This window comes from Nelumbo nucifera, chromosome 3, assembly GCF_055504915.1.
Source record: "Nelumbo nucifera cultivar China Antique chromosome 3, China Antique-T2T, whole genome shotgun sequence".
NCBI classification, from domain to species: Eukaryota; Viridiplantae; Streptophyta; class Magnoliopsida; order Proteales; family Nelumbonaceae; genus Nelumbo; species Nelumbo nucifera.
In genome coordinates, this window is record NC_142651.1 from 17,737,634 (window position 1) to 17,753,486 (window position 15,853).

The following is a 15,853-nucleotide window of genomic DNA, read 5'->3' on the forward strand; positions in this document are numbered from 1 at the left end:
TAATCTTTAAAGAAAACATCCCAGCAGCTGAGACTATGCCTGTTGATACAGTAAATCTTGGCTTGGGTTTTGTCTTTGCACGCTAAGTTGCTAAATGCAAACACAAGAAATGCACTCAGCGGGAGGAAAAGAGAGATGGAACTCAAAAGTCAAAACTCAATCCATGGGGTTCGGATCTGCTCCTCACGGAGTGCTCACACGGACCTCACAGCATGTACCAGTCACACATAGGGAACATCTTCCGTACTGTATATTCATGAGAGATGTTCTTTATACACGATGGGATGTGGTTGTGAGGTCGGTGTGAGCTTGTGAGGAGCAGATCCCAATTCCAATTCATGGGGCCATAAGGTTTTGTCTGGAATGGTAGGTTTTTGTCGAACCTGGTTGCCTAAAACTTCTTTAAGGTCTCCAAGTATTTTTAGGATGAGAGACTTCTTTGCTTTTTTACCTTTTCAGTGACTCTATATAGCCAATTTGGCTGTGGTATTAATATTTTGCATGGTGGTTCCATTTGGTTGAAATCTGAACTAATAAGAAATGATGTTGGTCTATCCCAATAAATCTCTTTTAGGCTGCTAGTTCTTCAATTTTAAGAGATAAGCACTCGTTCTTCATTTGTTTTTAAAATCGATTTATTAGTAAAAAATTGAAATAAGTTCTTGAACAATGTTTTTGTTTTGAGAAGCAAAAATAAGTTGTTTTTGTAAACAATTTATGTTTCTGAAAACATCAAAATAATGGTTTCTAAAATTAAAAAAAAATGGAACACAGATATTATATGATGATTCAGGAAGCATGATGTCAATCACCACATGATATATATATTCAAACCTCCTTCTTTCTTACCTAGAGTTAGAGTTAGGCATCATGAGGCATTTTAATCGTTTCAACTTTCAAATGTTAATGCCCATCCAAACATATCTCTGAGTGAAACATCAAACTTAAAAGGTTAAAAGAAAAGGTATCCATACTTTGAACCTTGTTTCTATGTTATCTTTATTTGTTGTTCAAAGAAGGTCGTCAGGCCATAAAACGTCAGCCATGGATTTATAACGTTGAAATAATTCACGTCTTATTATGATGTTGCTTGGTGCAAGCCATGGCTCGATCCTTGAATGGCCTAAGCAAAAATAGACACGATTAAGTGGTATTAGGTCCATGGTCCATGGAGAATAATGCTGAATTGCAGACCCTCTATTAATGCACATTCGGGCCATGTACCAAGACAGATGACAAAATTATGACAAGGGCCTAGGCCTATATTACTGAATGAAATGTAAGTGATGGGCTACATTTGATGAGATGAATCTTGGTCCAAAGGGCATAAACAGGAGGGTAGCTTAAGCTTTGAGCGTTTTCCCTCATGAATTAGTCTATGCCATCATTAAAAGGAGCTCGAATCCGCTAACAACAAATATGCTATCCACACTACCCACGTAGTGTCTTGTCGGTAGGGTATGGGTAGCAGATCCGGACTCTATTAATAGTCTTCCAAAGTGGTCACTGATCAGAATCCTCATCAACAGAGAAAGGGATACATAGATCATGAGCTGCATTACATGCATGTATGGCATTCAACAACGTCATACATGGATGTGTAGACGAATATGCCAATAGTTAAGCATAACAAGTCCTAGGGTGATGTATTGATTCTGATTGTATTCAATCAAGGAAACCTTTGTTGGCAGCTCAGACAAACTATCCCAAGCAGGGCACATCACTCTTATCCAATCAAAAATCACATCTTGGAACTCCAGATTCTTATCCCAAGCAGGGTGCATCACTCTGATCCGATCAGTTCTACAAGCCATGTCAGTTTACTCCATGAAGACAACAATTCTCCCCAAAGAAACATTCTCCAAATCGAACAAATTGATGAGGGACTTCTGGTGGCACGCAAGTGACAGTAAGTTTAAACACACAATACAATGGAAAATAGCAAATTAACCAAAACCAAATGGTGTTTGATACTAGAATGATACAAAGTGGCTGCTTTCAGATTTGAAGAAACTCATGCTTCCTTGCACCAAGCTATGGCCTCTGACAATTGATACTAGAATGATACAAAAGTTAAGTTATTTGGAGGAAGAAGATGTGTACTATCATAAAAAAAAGTTGAAATGCTAAAAATGAAAAAAAAGTGTTTGATACTTTCCAATATGTAAGATTACATATAGCAAGGTTGTATAATGAAGAAACTTTCCTTAGCTGGCCACCCTTTAAAGTTTGGGGGTTTAAAAAAATGAAGAAACTTTCTAATTAACTAAATACATGAATAAACATTTTAAGGTTAAAGAAATGTAGAATTGGAAAAGTTATTATTTTTAAGTGAAAAGAACACCTTTGGGAGTTTATCTGAGAAAATTAAATAAAACTCAAGTTTTGTGAATTAAATGGTTGTGAGACTCTAAAATATTTTCACGAACAACTTAAGATTTTTCTCCTTGGAAGTGAATTGAGCACATCTCATTTCTAATATAAATAGATAAATAACCCGAACTAATGATGGGTTTACATTTTACAATCTGAACCTAACCCTAATCAAGTTAGATTCATATCAAAACTGTCTCAATAGGGGCCCGTTGACATTCCTATGTAAGCATGCCTTTACCATATTGACTAAGTACCAAGTACCTTACCATTTTGTACATAATGCCATTATTGTATGGGCATCCATTGCTTTCTCATTATGAGGGCTACCTATTTATCAGACTTGAATGATGCAGTATATAAATCATTTTTCCTAATAATAAATAGCAATTACTAACTATAATTATAACAACCATATTTACAACCACTCTAATCCCTAATATTAATTCTTGTTATCTATTAGGAGATATTCTTGATGTGCAGCTGTATTGTCTTGTGGTTGTGGATATGTGTGGGATAGTGCCTTTGATTGTCTTGTGAGTATTCATAGGGAGATATTCTTCAAATCAAAGAGCTTTTTCTTTCAAACAAGTAGCATTTTATTTTTTCAAGAATCAGTATTAAAAGAGTGGTTACTTCCACTCTCAAATGGAAGTGTTCTTTTTTTCATGTGTTTACCCACTCTCAAAAAAAAAAGTATGAGCTTCAAATGGTGGTTACCTCCCAGTTCGGATCAGGTAGGCACAACGTTGTAAGCACAGTCAATGAGCACTTAGAAAATTTTTTGACACCTGTCCTTTAAAATACCCCCAGCCTACCCTTGAAAAAGATTAATACCCACTTTTGACAGTTGTCAAAATATATATCAAATGCTCATTTAACGTGCTTACTTTGTTGTGCCTACTAGATCCGGTCCTCTTACCTCCACTTTCAAAAAGGTAAATAGTAGTTGTTTCCACTAAAAAAAATAATAAAACTCATTTCAAATGGTATATGATCTATAAAGCGGGTTATTATTAAGAAATAAAACCTGATTTAAATTCACAAATTGAATAACAAATCTTTATATAAAAAATAACCTAAATTTACAACATAAATAATAGGTGTCAAACAAAATTTATCAAAACACTAGCTCCGTACTTAGTACGGGATGATATTTTCTAGTTACACATCACAAAAGAATTAAGGGATGGAGAGTCTGGAGACCAATAGTTGCAGCAACACGACTTTGATTGTACTTAGAGGGAAGCCAATTGACCATTTCGTTGTGGGTAGCTGATAGGGATGCAATTTTTATGGGTTAGGGTTGAGATTTGATCAAAATTTTAATGGGCCCGACCCAAAGTCCAAACTCGAAACAGCATAAATTGTTAACTCCGGCCAACCCGACTTGCACCCCTAATTAGCTGATTTGGGCTCATATTTCTAGATAAGCTAGCCCCTTCATCATAGAAAGGTTTACTCTCTTGCATCATTATGCAAGTATATATTAATGTCATATTTTTGGGAGGCAAGTTTGCTTTGTCAAGTGATCAAGTCCTTGTCACAAACCTTTAATTGATAATTGATCTTAACTTCTGATTACTTATGTACTTGGCTGAATTATTTTGCAGAATTTATAATTCATCTATGAAATTTCTTTTCTGGTATAAAAATAAACCAAGTGTCGATAAATTGAATATTGTCCTTCTGTGGTGATACTGAAGTCATGATCAACTGATTTATATTGAGTATCCAAACCAGCTTTTGGAAGCCTAAAGGATGGTGGTTAATGAGGACACGTCGAGCTCTAAAAGGAATTTTATATATGTATATAATTATCTTTGATCATAGTTTTGGGCCATAACAAAAAGAAAAAGGAGAGATACAAGAAGATACAAAAGAGAGACTCGGCCCAAGCAAAAACGGGGCCACAAACTCACTAAATTAAACTATACAAACACATCTCCAGAGAACTAACCTTTGTTGAGAAAAATACTTACAAAAATTAGAAGGAATTCATTTTCCTATAATATATATTTTTTTATTGGAGCCATATCATTTTCCTATAATCAGTTCCTCAGTTTTTCGAAAATTTTCGTTTTCCACAACCATTTTATGTGCAACCAAACATTGAAAAATGTCAATTTTTTTTAAGGAAATCATTCATTTTCTTTCATTTCACTTGCAACCAGCAAAGTTACAAGGTGAATTGCAGTTGTAGATTGACTTTCATGTATACGACGAGTCCTACTTATGTAGATTAATTTGCATCTTAAACCAGAAATTATCTTTGGTTTCTAAAATTTACCCAGAGTTGTGACTAAGGTTCGTAATGCATGGAGCTAGTTCTGGGTGGGAGTCTCATAATCTGCGTTCTTTTATGAAGTCTTCTAATGGAGTCATTTGATTTAGAGAGGAAATCTTTAGTTCTTGAGGCTGATCCAATAGCTTTCTTTCTTTCTTCCTTTTTTAATTTAATAATCTATTCACTACTACAAGTTTGTTGTAGAAGGAAGAGCCCAACTCCTGGTGGAGGAGAGGCTTGCCTCCATTTTTGACTCTTCATTGCCCATGCCCCCCAAGATCCAACAAGAGGACTTAATCTCCATATATTCTTAATAAAATAAAACCCCATGAACATGACAATATTCAAAGTTATCAGAAGCTTGTTGATGATAAGAGAAGAGTTATGACATGTCAAAACTGTCGGCATATAACTCTTATCTCTCATATCAATATCATCAACAAGTTTCTGATAACTCTGAATATTGTCATTCATGGTGTGTGTTCAAACTTCAAACATTGTTTGATTTGTTTAATAGAATTGATTGCAATATTACCCTAAAGTGCCACTGCCAATTTAATTACTATCACCATCACCATAACCAACACCATTATCAGTATCTCCATCATCTTTATGACCAAGTTATGGCTTAGAGAGAGAGAGAGAGAGAGAGACCACTCTATATATCCTTGGTGCTCTATTATTGTTGGTGGGGAGGGGGTACATAACTACATATGATCATTTGAGTACATGGCCATATGGAAGAAGGAAGATGACAAGAATTTATTTCTTCTTGGTAGCCCACGACAGTGACAGTACAGAAGGAAAGCAAAGGAGAAAAGAGAATGGCAGTAGAGATCAATGCAGCACAAAAGGTAAATGCGTGCTGTGGAACAGTGAAAGTGTGATGAATACAAAATAAAAGGTGGCAGAGAGAAGAAGAAGAAGAACTGCACGTCCCCTCTGCAACAATGAATTCAATAAACAACTGAAAATAAATAAATTAAGCTCTTGCTCTGTTACTACTACACTCTGTGTTAGACTACACTTTTTCTTTACAAATCAAGCTTCCCGTCCCCCTCCTCCCTTGTATCTATCCTCTATTCGTTCGTTGCAGCTCTTACTTTGGAGAGACAGAGAGAGAGGAAAGAAAGAAAAAGTAAGGTAGAAAAGTAGAACTCAAACACCAACAACCAAATGAAATTTAGGTTAGAACTCCGCCACGTGTCTTAACAATGAAAGGCCAGACTGGTATCTGATGATTTTTCTGCACATTTTTCTTGAACTTTTGCTGCTTGAATTGCCCATCAGTCAAAGACGTGCTGCACCAAAACTTGAAAAAGAAGAAGAAGATATGACCACCATCCATCGTCGCTAATTCACTACTCTCTTTTAAGCATATATAAGAATATTTCATGGGTAGAGAAGAGCCTTGTTGATTGGTTTAATCTGATTCAATGTTTTTTTTTTTTTTTCTGTCAGAGTGAGATGTCTGTTTGGACTGGACGGGCGGGCCGTTCGACCCGGGAACTGGACCCCAAAACGGTTCCCTGTCCAGTCCGGTTTTAAAAACCTTGATCTGATTCTTTTGATCAAGACTATGGATGGGGATTCCCTTTGCTGATCTAACAGTGCAACTGGTCTAATGTCCACAGGCAGCATGATGCGTCCCATATTGAGCAGGTTGTTGGGGGTTGAGGGGGATGCCTCCAATGAAGTTGGTGAGAGGCTCCCATTATTCCTATATCATTTGCAGCCAAGTTAAAACAGCCAGTGTTGTGCTGGAGCTTCAAAGTACAACAAGAAACAAAGATGAAACTCTCAGCTAATAATTTTCTGGACTAAAATAGTAAAAAGAATTCAGTCTGTCCTCCAAGAGACCGAATTGAGAATAATGGGGGTCATATTCATATTGTCCTTATTGAGATTAGTAATTAAACACTTTATACTGTGTGAGAAACACAGTAATATTGTTGAAAAAAATCTTCTGGTTGTTGATTCTTTGACAGTTTGTAAATGCAAGAGAAAAACCAGGAGGAAAAACAGGTTTCTGAATGTCCAAATATAGTGATTATACTTAGAGAGAAGTATATCCCCATTTTGCTGCATATAAACACATCAGTGACACTGATGCAACGGAGATAAAGTGATAAGATTCTTTTCTTTCCCTCTTTGCTTGTTTGTTTTGTAATAAAACTCTCACATACATAAATACAAAGTCAGATTAGCTGAATGCAATGGCTGTTTTGGGGCCTTGTACACGAAAGATGAACATCACTTATAACAACCCAAAAACCTAAGTTATTGGGTTATGGGCCACTCTTGTATATAAGTTCCTTACGCTTCTTATGTCTTTTCAATGTGGGACTTTCTTTCATTCCTCATTCCATACACCTACTCACATATGCATCTCAACAAATTTCTCAACGGGTTGTGGAACCAATGATAATACCTTATGTCAGTGATAAAACACATGAGACGGGCTCACAATCATTAAGTAAAATGGTTGTGAGTCCCATGTATTTTATTATTGGCATTGAGCAATACCATTAATTCCATTGCGTACAAAACAGCTATTATCATTGATTTCACAGTGCACTGAACAACCATTATTTTAAAGAAAGTGATGCATTTTAATGATCAGAATCAATCAAGCTGTCCCGATATCAAACTCCCAGTGAATTGGGTGCATTAAAATAAATAGCTTTCTGTTTTGATCAAGCATGAATTTATAAAAGACGTTCAGTTAGATTAATTCCGGCCTCAAAGAGGAAAACTGGCGTTTGTGTGTAGTAAGTCACTAGTTTTAAATTCCCATGAGTTAGTAAGTCACTAGTTTTAAATTGAATTAATGTCAAACCAAACACAGGTTGCTTTGAATGATCAAACTAATTAACTCTTCCTAATTAATATTGAGTTAATTAATTTGATCATTAGGGATATATAGCTAGGGCAGCCCAATTGCTGGTAATGACCAAAGCAGGATTGTACATTTGTACTAAAAATTGACAATACAGGTTCCAATGTTTGAATCATGCTTAGCAAATATATTTATTTATTCATGAAAAATAAAGAATACGGAGTAATTAGAAAGGTGGGTTGTCGAACTGGCCGTGGTTCTTCCGGCGGTCCTGAAAGAGAAAGAAGCAACCACTCACCGACAAGGAAAGCTGAGTAGGATTCTTTGTGTAGACTCAAATCGATTAGTCGTTATTAATTTTCTTGACATACTGCAACTGATCACCTTGATTAGACGATTAATCGGTATCTGCCAAAAACTGCTGTCCGGAATGTGGGGACCATAGAGAAAATTTAATGGAGAAATCAAAGAGTGTGACCATTTTTTGGGATCCCCGCCACGTTTCTTCTTTCGATATTAATTTTCTGCTTGTTTGCAGAGAAAAACTTTTCTGGGTTTTTCGTTTCCCTAAGCCTAACCATCTGTAACAGGAAATATCGTGACGATAATTGAAAGAATGGCGTATGTTCATCTTTTCTTTCTTTTTAGGCTTTAATTTCTTCTGGGGAGGAACGAAGAAGAAGAATAATCGTAAAGTATTCGTGCAAGACGAACAAACATCACTTCTGAATTCTGATAATTTGATAATCTGATGAAACACCAATCTTCCATTTCGCTGTGTCAAACAAAAATGGAAGGTTTGAAAGAAATTAAAGGAGCATTGGAAATGAAGTTTATATTGTTCATCCCAAACCCCTTAAACCCTTTCCTCTTTTTAGCCCCACTGTGCACCCACCCAGTACAGTGCTGCAGTCTAGCTACTGTCGCAAGTCTGCACTGCACCCCAGGAGACCTTTCCGTTTTTGATATATTTGCTTTAGTTCTTAACGACAGAGCAGGTTTTGTGTTATAGGGTTTCCTGCTTCCATGCATGAAAGATGGAGTACATATAGATCTGTTCTTGGCCAGCTGTGTAACTGCAGCCCCAAACAAGGTCTTCCAGCTGATAACTGGTTGCCAATGCTCCCAACTTTTTCTTTTCACTGTTGGTTCCCAGAAAAGGAAGAGATCTTATCATGGGCATGCTTCCTACAAGTCAAATCTCTTTTCCTTCTCTGTTATTTTTATCAGTCTCCCAGTCTATTTCGGTGGCTTTGTATTGGTGCAATAGAACCCTCAACTCAAGAAGGGATTATCATTTCTTGTATGGTTCCTTCTCCACAGAGGAAGAGGAAGAAATGGAGGTCTTTACTCTTCAGGTAGGGATATTACCTTTAAAATATTGATCATGAGGTAAATTCTATATATATTTCAGCTTGTTACAGGGTTGTTTTTGTTTTAGAGAAAGCACACAAAACGCTGGTTCAAGATTTACAGTACTGATTCCAATGTTCTTAGTTGAGGAGGAATAGTTACTTTTGGTTTTACAAGGTAAAATGTGATCAGTTTTAGGGTTTGGGACTTGTTTTACAGTTTGCATGAAGAGCTGCCACAGCAGAAATACATATGAATGAAGCTTGTGAAGGCTACACACTAAACAAACTCATGTGTCATTGAAGCAATTAAAAACCTACTTGTTGGAGTTTGAAGATCAGATCTGCACAGAATTTCTGCAGAAATTTGAAGTGGGCATATATATTATATATATGAACCTCATATTCCTGCATGATTCAGGATCTACTTAAGCTCTAGAGTAAGAAACCTGCATGCTTCTCTATGATCTTTCATATATTTTCGATTGTACTTTCTGATATCAATGGAAAACAGATCCAGATGCAAACCCTTGTAAGAAATGGAATGGCACTATGCCACCCATTGAATCTAGAATATAATAGATGATGGAACCAGTCATTAGAGAGATGATTGCCACATGCAGTTCTCATGAACAAGATGGAGCATGAATTAATTCAAATCTTCCGGCTTCATCTGTTAGATTCAACTTGCTTCATGAAATCTCACTGTTCTGTGAAAAGTTGTGTGGTCCTCACTCCTCACCCTACTCAATGGATGCTGCAAAGAAGTTAGGTTGGTCCCTCACCTACAAGGGAGCCACATAGTGATTCTTGTAGTTATCATCCACATCAAGCTGATAAAGGTCCAGAAGTATAGACCACAGTTTTGGAGCTATATGAATGAAATTATTTAAGTTGGTGTATGTCTTTCTTTCTTTGTCTGTATATCATCTCCCACTTGAAACCCAATTTTGAATTCCCCTAGGGCAGCCAATCGTGATGCACCACGTCAGCCTAACGTGTGGGAGCCATGTGTATGGACCTAACATGGTGTATAGTGATTGGCTTTGTATACGAGTAGAACTACAGCATGAACTGCTTGAAATCTATTCTGAATTTTCTCTTATGTCCTATATTATATTGCCTTTTCTTTTGTCCAAATTGCTTTGAACTTTTCTTGTACCCAGTTCCTGCAACTATTTCATTAAGATTATTAGTATTTCTAACTTTAAGTCACGTTAATATTATGAATTTCCAATAATTAAAATGATCAAGTCAGAAGTAATTCTCTAATGAATATGAAAATTGTTGCTGATATTATTGCTATACATTGGAGTTTGATGGCATAAATATTAATTAATTTCTATTTGTTTTTTCTTTTTTCCAGCCCCTCCCATGTAAAAATACTCGTATATATATATATTGATAGTTCTCTAGAAGGGCACAGGCATCACTTTTCAAAATATGTAAACTGGTCCCAACTTGAAGCTTACCATCTGCAATGCTTTTACTAGTGAGCTCCACTCATTTACTAAGCTAAGTCCTGCTTTCCTTGCATGTGAGATAACTTCTCTTAAATTAGTACTTAATAATTAAGTAAATTGGGAGTTAGTTAGCCATACGTACTTATATTATAACATGATTATTTCACATAATTAAAACATAAATTGCAGGGAAGAGATTAGTTGGGGGAAGGAAGACAACCCCAGCTTATTTATTAAGGCAATGGTAGCTCAATATTCATAAAAATGGTAGAAATGAAATATCGATAAAGTAAGATTGGCCCATTTATTTGACAGGTGTCAATTTAAGCCACATGGTTGCAAATACACCTTACCTTTTTCTTTTCTTTTCGTTTCTTTACCTTGGTGAAAGCTTCATGGAAGTGTAGCATCTCTTCTTTCTCAAATTTGGTGAGTTTCTTCAGTAAGTTTACTCTCTACGACCAAGTGGGATATCTACTATCAGACCTGTGCACAAATCGGTAAGGGGGAAAAGTTCAGAGGCAAATCCGGTGGGGGAAGATAGATTGAATGGTGCTGCAGGATCTTCATCCTTCTGATCTTGTCTAAACAATAGAGAATCAAACCTTGATTGTTGGCTACAGACTGCTGAAGTTTCTTCCACTTGTAAGTTCCTCTCCAACCCTAATTCTTCGTATGGATGGAGACCAATACAAACTTGTTTAAACCTTTTGATTATCATGAGTATAGTATATGGTTCTTTTGTTTCCAATTAGGGCATACCCATCCTGGAAATGAAATTGTCATTCACTTGAAACTTCTTGTGATTTTGTCCCTTTCCTATAGTTATGAGTTAGCATCCAAGATCCAATCCATGGTCTTTCTCACTTTCCATGATTATGGAGGCTGACACAAACTGCTGCTTCATATGTTTTAGTCATGAATTGCTGAATAACTTCACTGTTTCAATCAATCCCACGTTCAGCATAAATTTCAGTACTTAGGATCACTCCTGCTCGATTTAATCTTCTCTTTGCACCTCCCTGCTTTGGAAATGAAATTTACACTGATTAGATTACATAAAAAGAAAGATCTTGCAAAACAAAAGCTTCTTTTCTCTTATTTTTTTCTGTGAAGATACTAGATATGATCGATGGTGTTTCAGTTTAAGGGGAAAGTAGCCTTCAATACTTGCATTTGTATGTCTTTAGATGAAATAACTTCAGCTAGCTAGCTAGCAAATTCCTTCTAATGAGATAGGGAATAAATTAAAGAGAGATGACTGATCTATTACAGTAAGGAAAATTTCCATTTGTTCAGTTGATTGCTTGCTCAGCGATGATGAAAGACCTAAGATGATCACAAATTCAAGAGAAAAGGATCTTCAGTCAAAGAAGGAAGGAAACGCCAACGAGGGGAAGGTCAGTAAGGGCTCATCTAGTTCAAGACAATGGTCAGCACTGAAGGATCCAAGGATTGTACGTGTCTCACGTTCTTTTGGTGGAAAGGATAGGCATAGCAAGGTTTGCACCATTAGAGGATTGAGAGACAGAAGGGTTAGGCTTTCAGTGCCTACTGCTATTCAATTGTATGACCTTCAAGACAGACTTGGGCTCAACCAACCTAGCAAAGTAGTGGATTGGCTGCTTGATGCTGCTAAACATGAAATCGATGAGCTTCCTCCACTCCAAATGCCACCAAACTTCTGTCAATACCCTCACTCAATGGTAGTCTCCCAGGATGTGAATACTTCCCACCCATCTCTTGCTTCTTTTGTAGATGCAAATGTGGAGTATGTCAAGGATGACACACCTCGCTCTTCACTCAGCAAGGCTGAGTTCAAGATCGGTAGCAGTGTTGAAGAGGAAGATCAAATGGTGCTATCCAAGTCATCCTCACCATACTGGAATAATTCAATAAGCATCATTCCTCCCAATAAGGAGGCTAAATGTAAGGAAGTTGCAAGAGAAACAGCCACAGAGAAGATCAATTGGATGAGGAAAAATGATGAACAAGAAACCACCCAAGAAGCTACTGAAGGTGATCAGTGTGCACAAGGGTCAGGCCACACCTCTTATCCCAGAGCCAACCATGCTTCATCTCTACCAGCTGGGTTGCTAAATAATTCAATGCCTCCATACAATTCCTATTACCACTGGGAGCCTTCAGCTGGTTTATCCTTGTCTCATCATACGGGCAGCCATGGATATTCATCCCAAGCAGAAGATCCCCACAACTACAATGTCATATCCTTGTCATCATCCTCATTGTCACTACCAACTGGGTCTCATCAGCTACTGGTATATCCATCAGGAACAACACCATCGTTTCTTCCTCCATTTGTTACCACCTCATTGGAATGTGACCCGAGACAAATGAACCATTTTCAAATGCTGAGCTCAAGCTCGCAGAATCAGCCAACAAATTCTCTCATTACACCATCTCTGTACTCAATAAACGCCTCCACTAGACCCTTCCAATTGAGTATAAACCCTAAACTTCTTCATTCTCAAAACAATAATGGGAATCAACCAAATAAGGGCGGCAGTGGTCCTTGAAGCACCTAAAGCTAGTCATTCCTTCATTTAAAAGCTCTCATGGGCCAACGAGGAGAAACCACTACAAGCACTCTACCGATCGATGAAGAAAGAATTCTCTATGTGGTTTCATACCTGGAAACATGATGATGACACAGAAGATTAGAGGGTTGTCTTCTGCACTGTCAGGTTTTCTTCATTTCGCAACTGGCGAGGAACAAAGATTGGTACGAATTGAATCAAACAGCAGATGATCGAGTAGACCGTTTTCAGCTAAATGAATACCTCGTACTAGTAGGATGGATGCGCAACATGGATTGTTTTCTGATATTTACTGGATAAAAAGGATGGCGACATGAATCTGTTGTAACGACTTTGGCAACATTATTAGTTTTATATGGCAGTCTTGATGAGTTTGAATCATTGTGGCTATAATATAGTATACTCTGCTACATTTGATTCAACAGATGTAATCTTATAAGAACATAACGTTTCACTGGTTAGTGACATTATCCACCCAAACACTCTACTTCCATTTTGCATTCTTTTGGAAATAAATCATCTAGGAGAGCCAAAGTCTTTCTCCAGTTTAGTCAGAAATCTCTATCTCTCTCTCTCTCTCATAAACACATACACACTCATGCACAGTATATATGCACAGAGGCATGCATGCGTGAATGCAAGCACGCGTAATTAAGGCTACTGAAGCAGCCAAGAAGTGATCATGGGCTCATGGCCGCTTAGCTTAGCATCTACGAAATGCTAGAAAGTAGCTAGCTAGGCTCGCTCCGCCGGCTGCAGGCGGCCGCAATTTTCATTGTTTCTGTGGAATCTGTACCGGAGTCAGTGCTAATTAAGGATGGAAGAATCAACACAGACAAGAGGGGAGAGATATGCTCGGTGCGAGTGAGACAGAGAAGAGATCGCAGAACTGTGAAGATTTCACATGATCCAAGAAAAATTAAAGGGAATAATGGCAAGTTGGGAGGAGTGATTGCCCAAAGAATGGAAAGTTGGATATAGATGGGGTTAAAGGGTCTCGACGCTGGCATCACATAAAAGGTTGTCTGTGGGCTGTGGCCCTCGAAAGAAGAGGAGAAAAGGGGTCCATGCACTTGTGGTCCTTCTCTTTACGCAACAAAAGGACCACACTCTTTTACATTTTGGTCCCCTCCTAGCATCCTCTCTCTCTCTCTCTCTAGGATAAATAATGATCAAATTCGAAATCCATTTCATTATTAACCTATCTTTAATGATCAAAGGGTTGGTTTTAAACAAATTGTATTGCATTCACAGTTCACACTCTATTCTCCCCACCTTATTGGGTTTTTGTGTAAGGAGGTGCCCACTAGGGATGGCAACTTTGATTTTGAACCCCACTCAATCCCCCCCCAATGGCCCCAATTCACCTATTTATTTACATGCGGGTCATGAACCTAATAGATCAATCTATCAACGTTCAAAATTTCAATATGATACACCTCATATTAAATGTATCGTATTGTGTTGGTAGTCCTCTAGAACTTTAAATAAGGGGTACTTCGAAATTTGGCCACTTTCAAAAAATATATTTGTTTAAAACCAACCCTTGAAACAATTTTGAAAAAAAAAACTAAAAAAAAATATTTATTATCGAAACACCCGATATGTCTGTTCATATGTATCTGATGCATCTATACTTCAAATCATGAGATCAATATTCAATGGGTTTGTGGGTTGAGTCATGGTTATTCAATGGGTGACGTTTTTAGAATAGGGAATTAGACCCCCCTTCAATATTTGAGCAGTAATGTAGACATGAAACCCAATATGCTACCCATTACTACTTATGTAAAACTTAGTTCATATATACGGATTTACAGTCATGTCTGATACACTAATTCTTACATATTGATTGTTGGGTGCAGTTATTTTGGCTGCATTTGGAATTGGTGTATCTTAAGGACGATGTAAACATTTACATTAATTCGGTTTTATCCGCATTTGGAAAGAGTGTATAATAATGATTGATGTAAAACTCCACTCTGGTTCAATTTAGAATGCATTTAAATGGAATGGAGTTTTATGTTATGAATCAGCGTCAAACCTCATCATATATAAAGTTTTACATCAATTATCAATGTAAATACTACATCGATTGTATCACGATTTTCAAAAATACAACGATCACTTAATGGAGGTTCAATGTAAAACATTACACTGGTGTTGTTTTATACTAATTCCAAACGCAGCCTTTGAAGAAGAAGTGCAGAAGATCTCAATTATCACTTCTTTTTCTTTTTTTGGGATGGACCAATCACGTGAAGGGGCCACCAATCATCTAACATGTGTCAAATGTCTGGATTTCTCAGATAGAGGCCACCGTTGATTGTGACATCACAATTGGCATTCAAATCTTCTAAATTAGGGTTCTAGCCTTCTGGGTCACCCAACTCAATCACAACAGTGGCATAGTTATGACAATTCTAATCCCCATTTCTGCCAAAATTATTTTTTAATGGTATAATTCGGCATTTGTAGGTGCACTGGTCAAGGATTTTAAGGTATTGAATCACTTCTACTGTTACATTGTATTTTCTCTTGTACTAATATAAATAATATATAGTGGTGCAATTTGGACAAGTTAGGGTTGGAATTTTGCCAAAAATTTGAATGGGCTGGACCTAAAACCCGAGCTTGAAATGTTTTTCTTCTTCTGGGTTTCAAAAATGAAGATCAACACACCTGATTTGAAAAAGCTTAATTTGATTCTTAAAACAAAAAACACAGAACATGTGCTAATGGTTGATTGGTTCTTGTATTCAAAACTAAAATCAGAAACCATTGTTGAAATGCTTCTGGTTTCAAATTTCAAAAAACACGTTTTCCTCTGGTGGGTTTAGTATTGTGTTTCACAAAGCATACAATATTCTCATAGCGAGTCTGATGAATGATAGTAATTCACTTTTCACATTTTATTTTTTATTTTCATACTTTAGACAGAAATCAATTTGAAGGTGTTTCGGTACGATCTACAGAAGCTT

General features: G+C 37.0%; 1 protein-coding gene across 2 annotated transcripts; it reads left to right on the top strand.

Moving 5' to 3' along the window:
• The first annotated feature begins 8,187 nt into the window (after positions 1-8,187).
• On the top strand, positions 8,188-13,430 carry LOC104599350 (uncharacterized). 2 transcript variants are annotated; one of them, XM_088901818.1, is made up of 2 exons: positions 8,188-10,959; positions 11,630-13,430. In XM_088901818.1, the coding sequence occupies exon 2, from the start codon at positions 11,649-11,651 to the stop codon at positions 12,849-12,851; it is 1,203 nt and encodes a 400-aa protein (XP_088757944.1). In that variant the 5' UTR covers positions 8,188-10,959; positions 11,630-11,648; the 3' UTR covers positions 12,852-13,430. The 2 variants fall into 2 exon arrangements, with proteins under 2 accessions (XP_088757944.1, XP_088757943.1); XM_088901817.1 differs by having other exon boundaries at positions 8,198-10,959; positions 11,614-13,430.
• Positions 13,431-15,853: the final 2,423 nt, after the last annotated feature.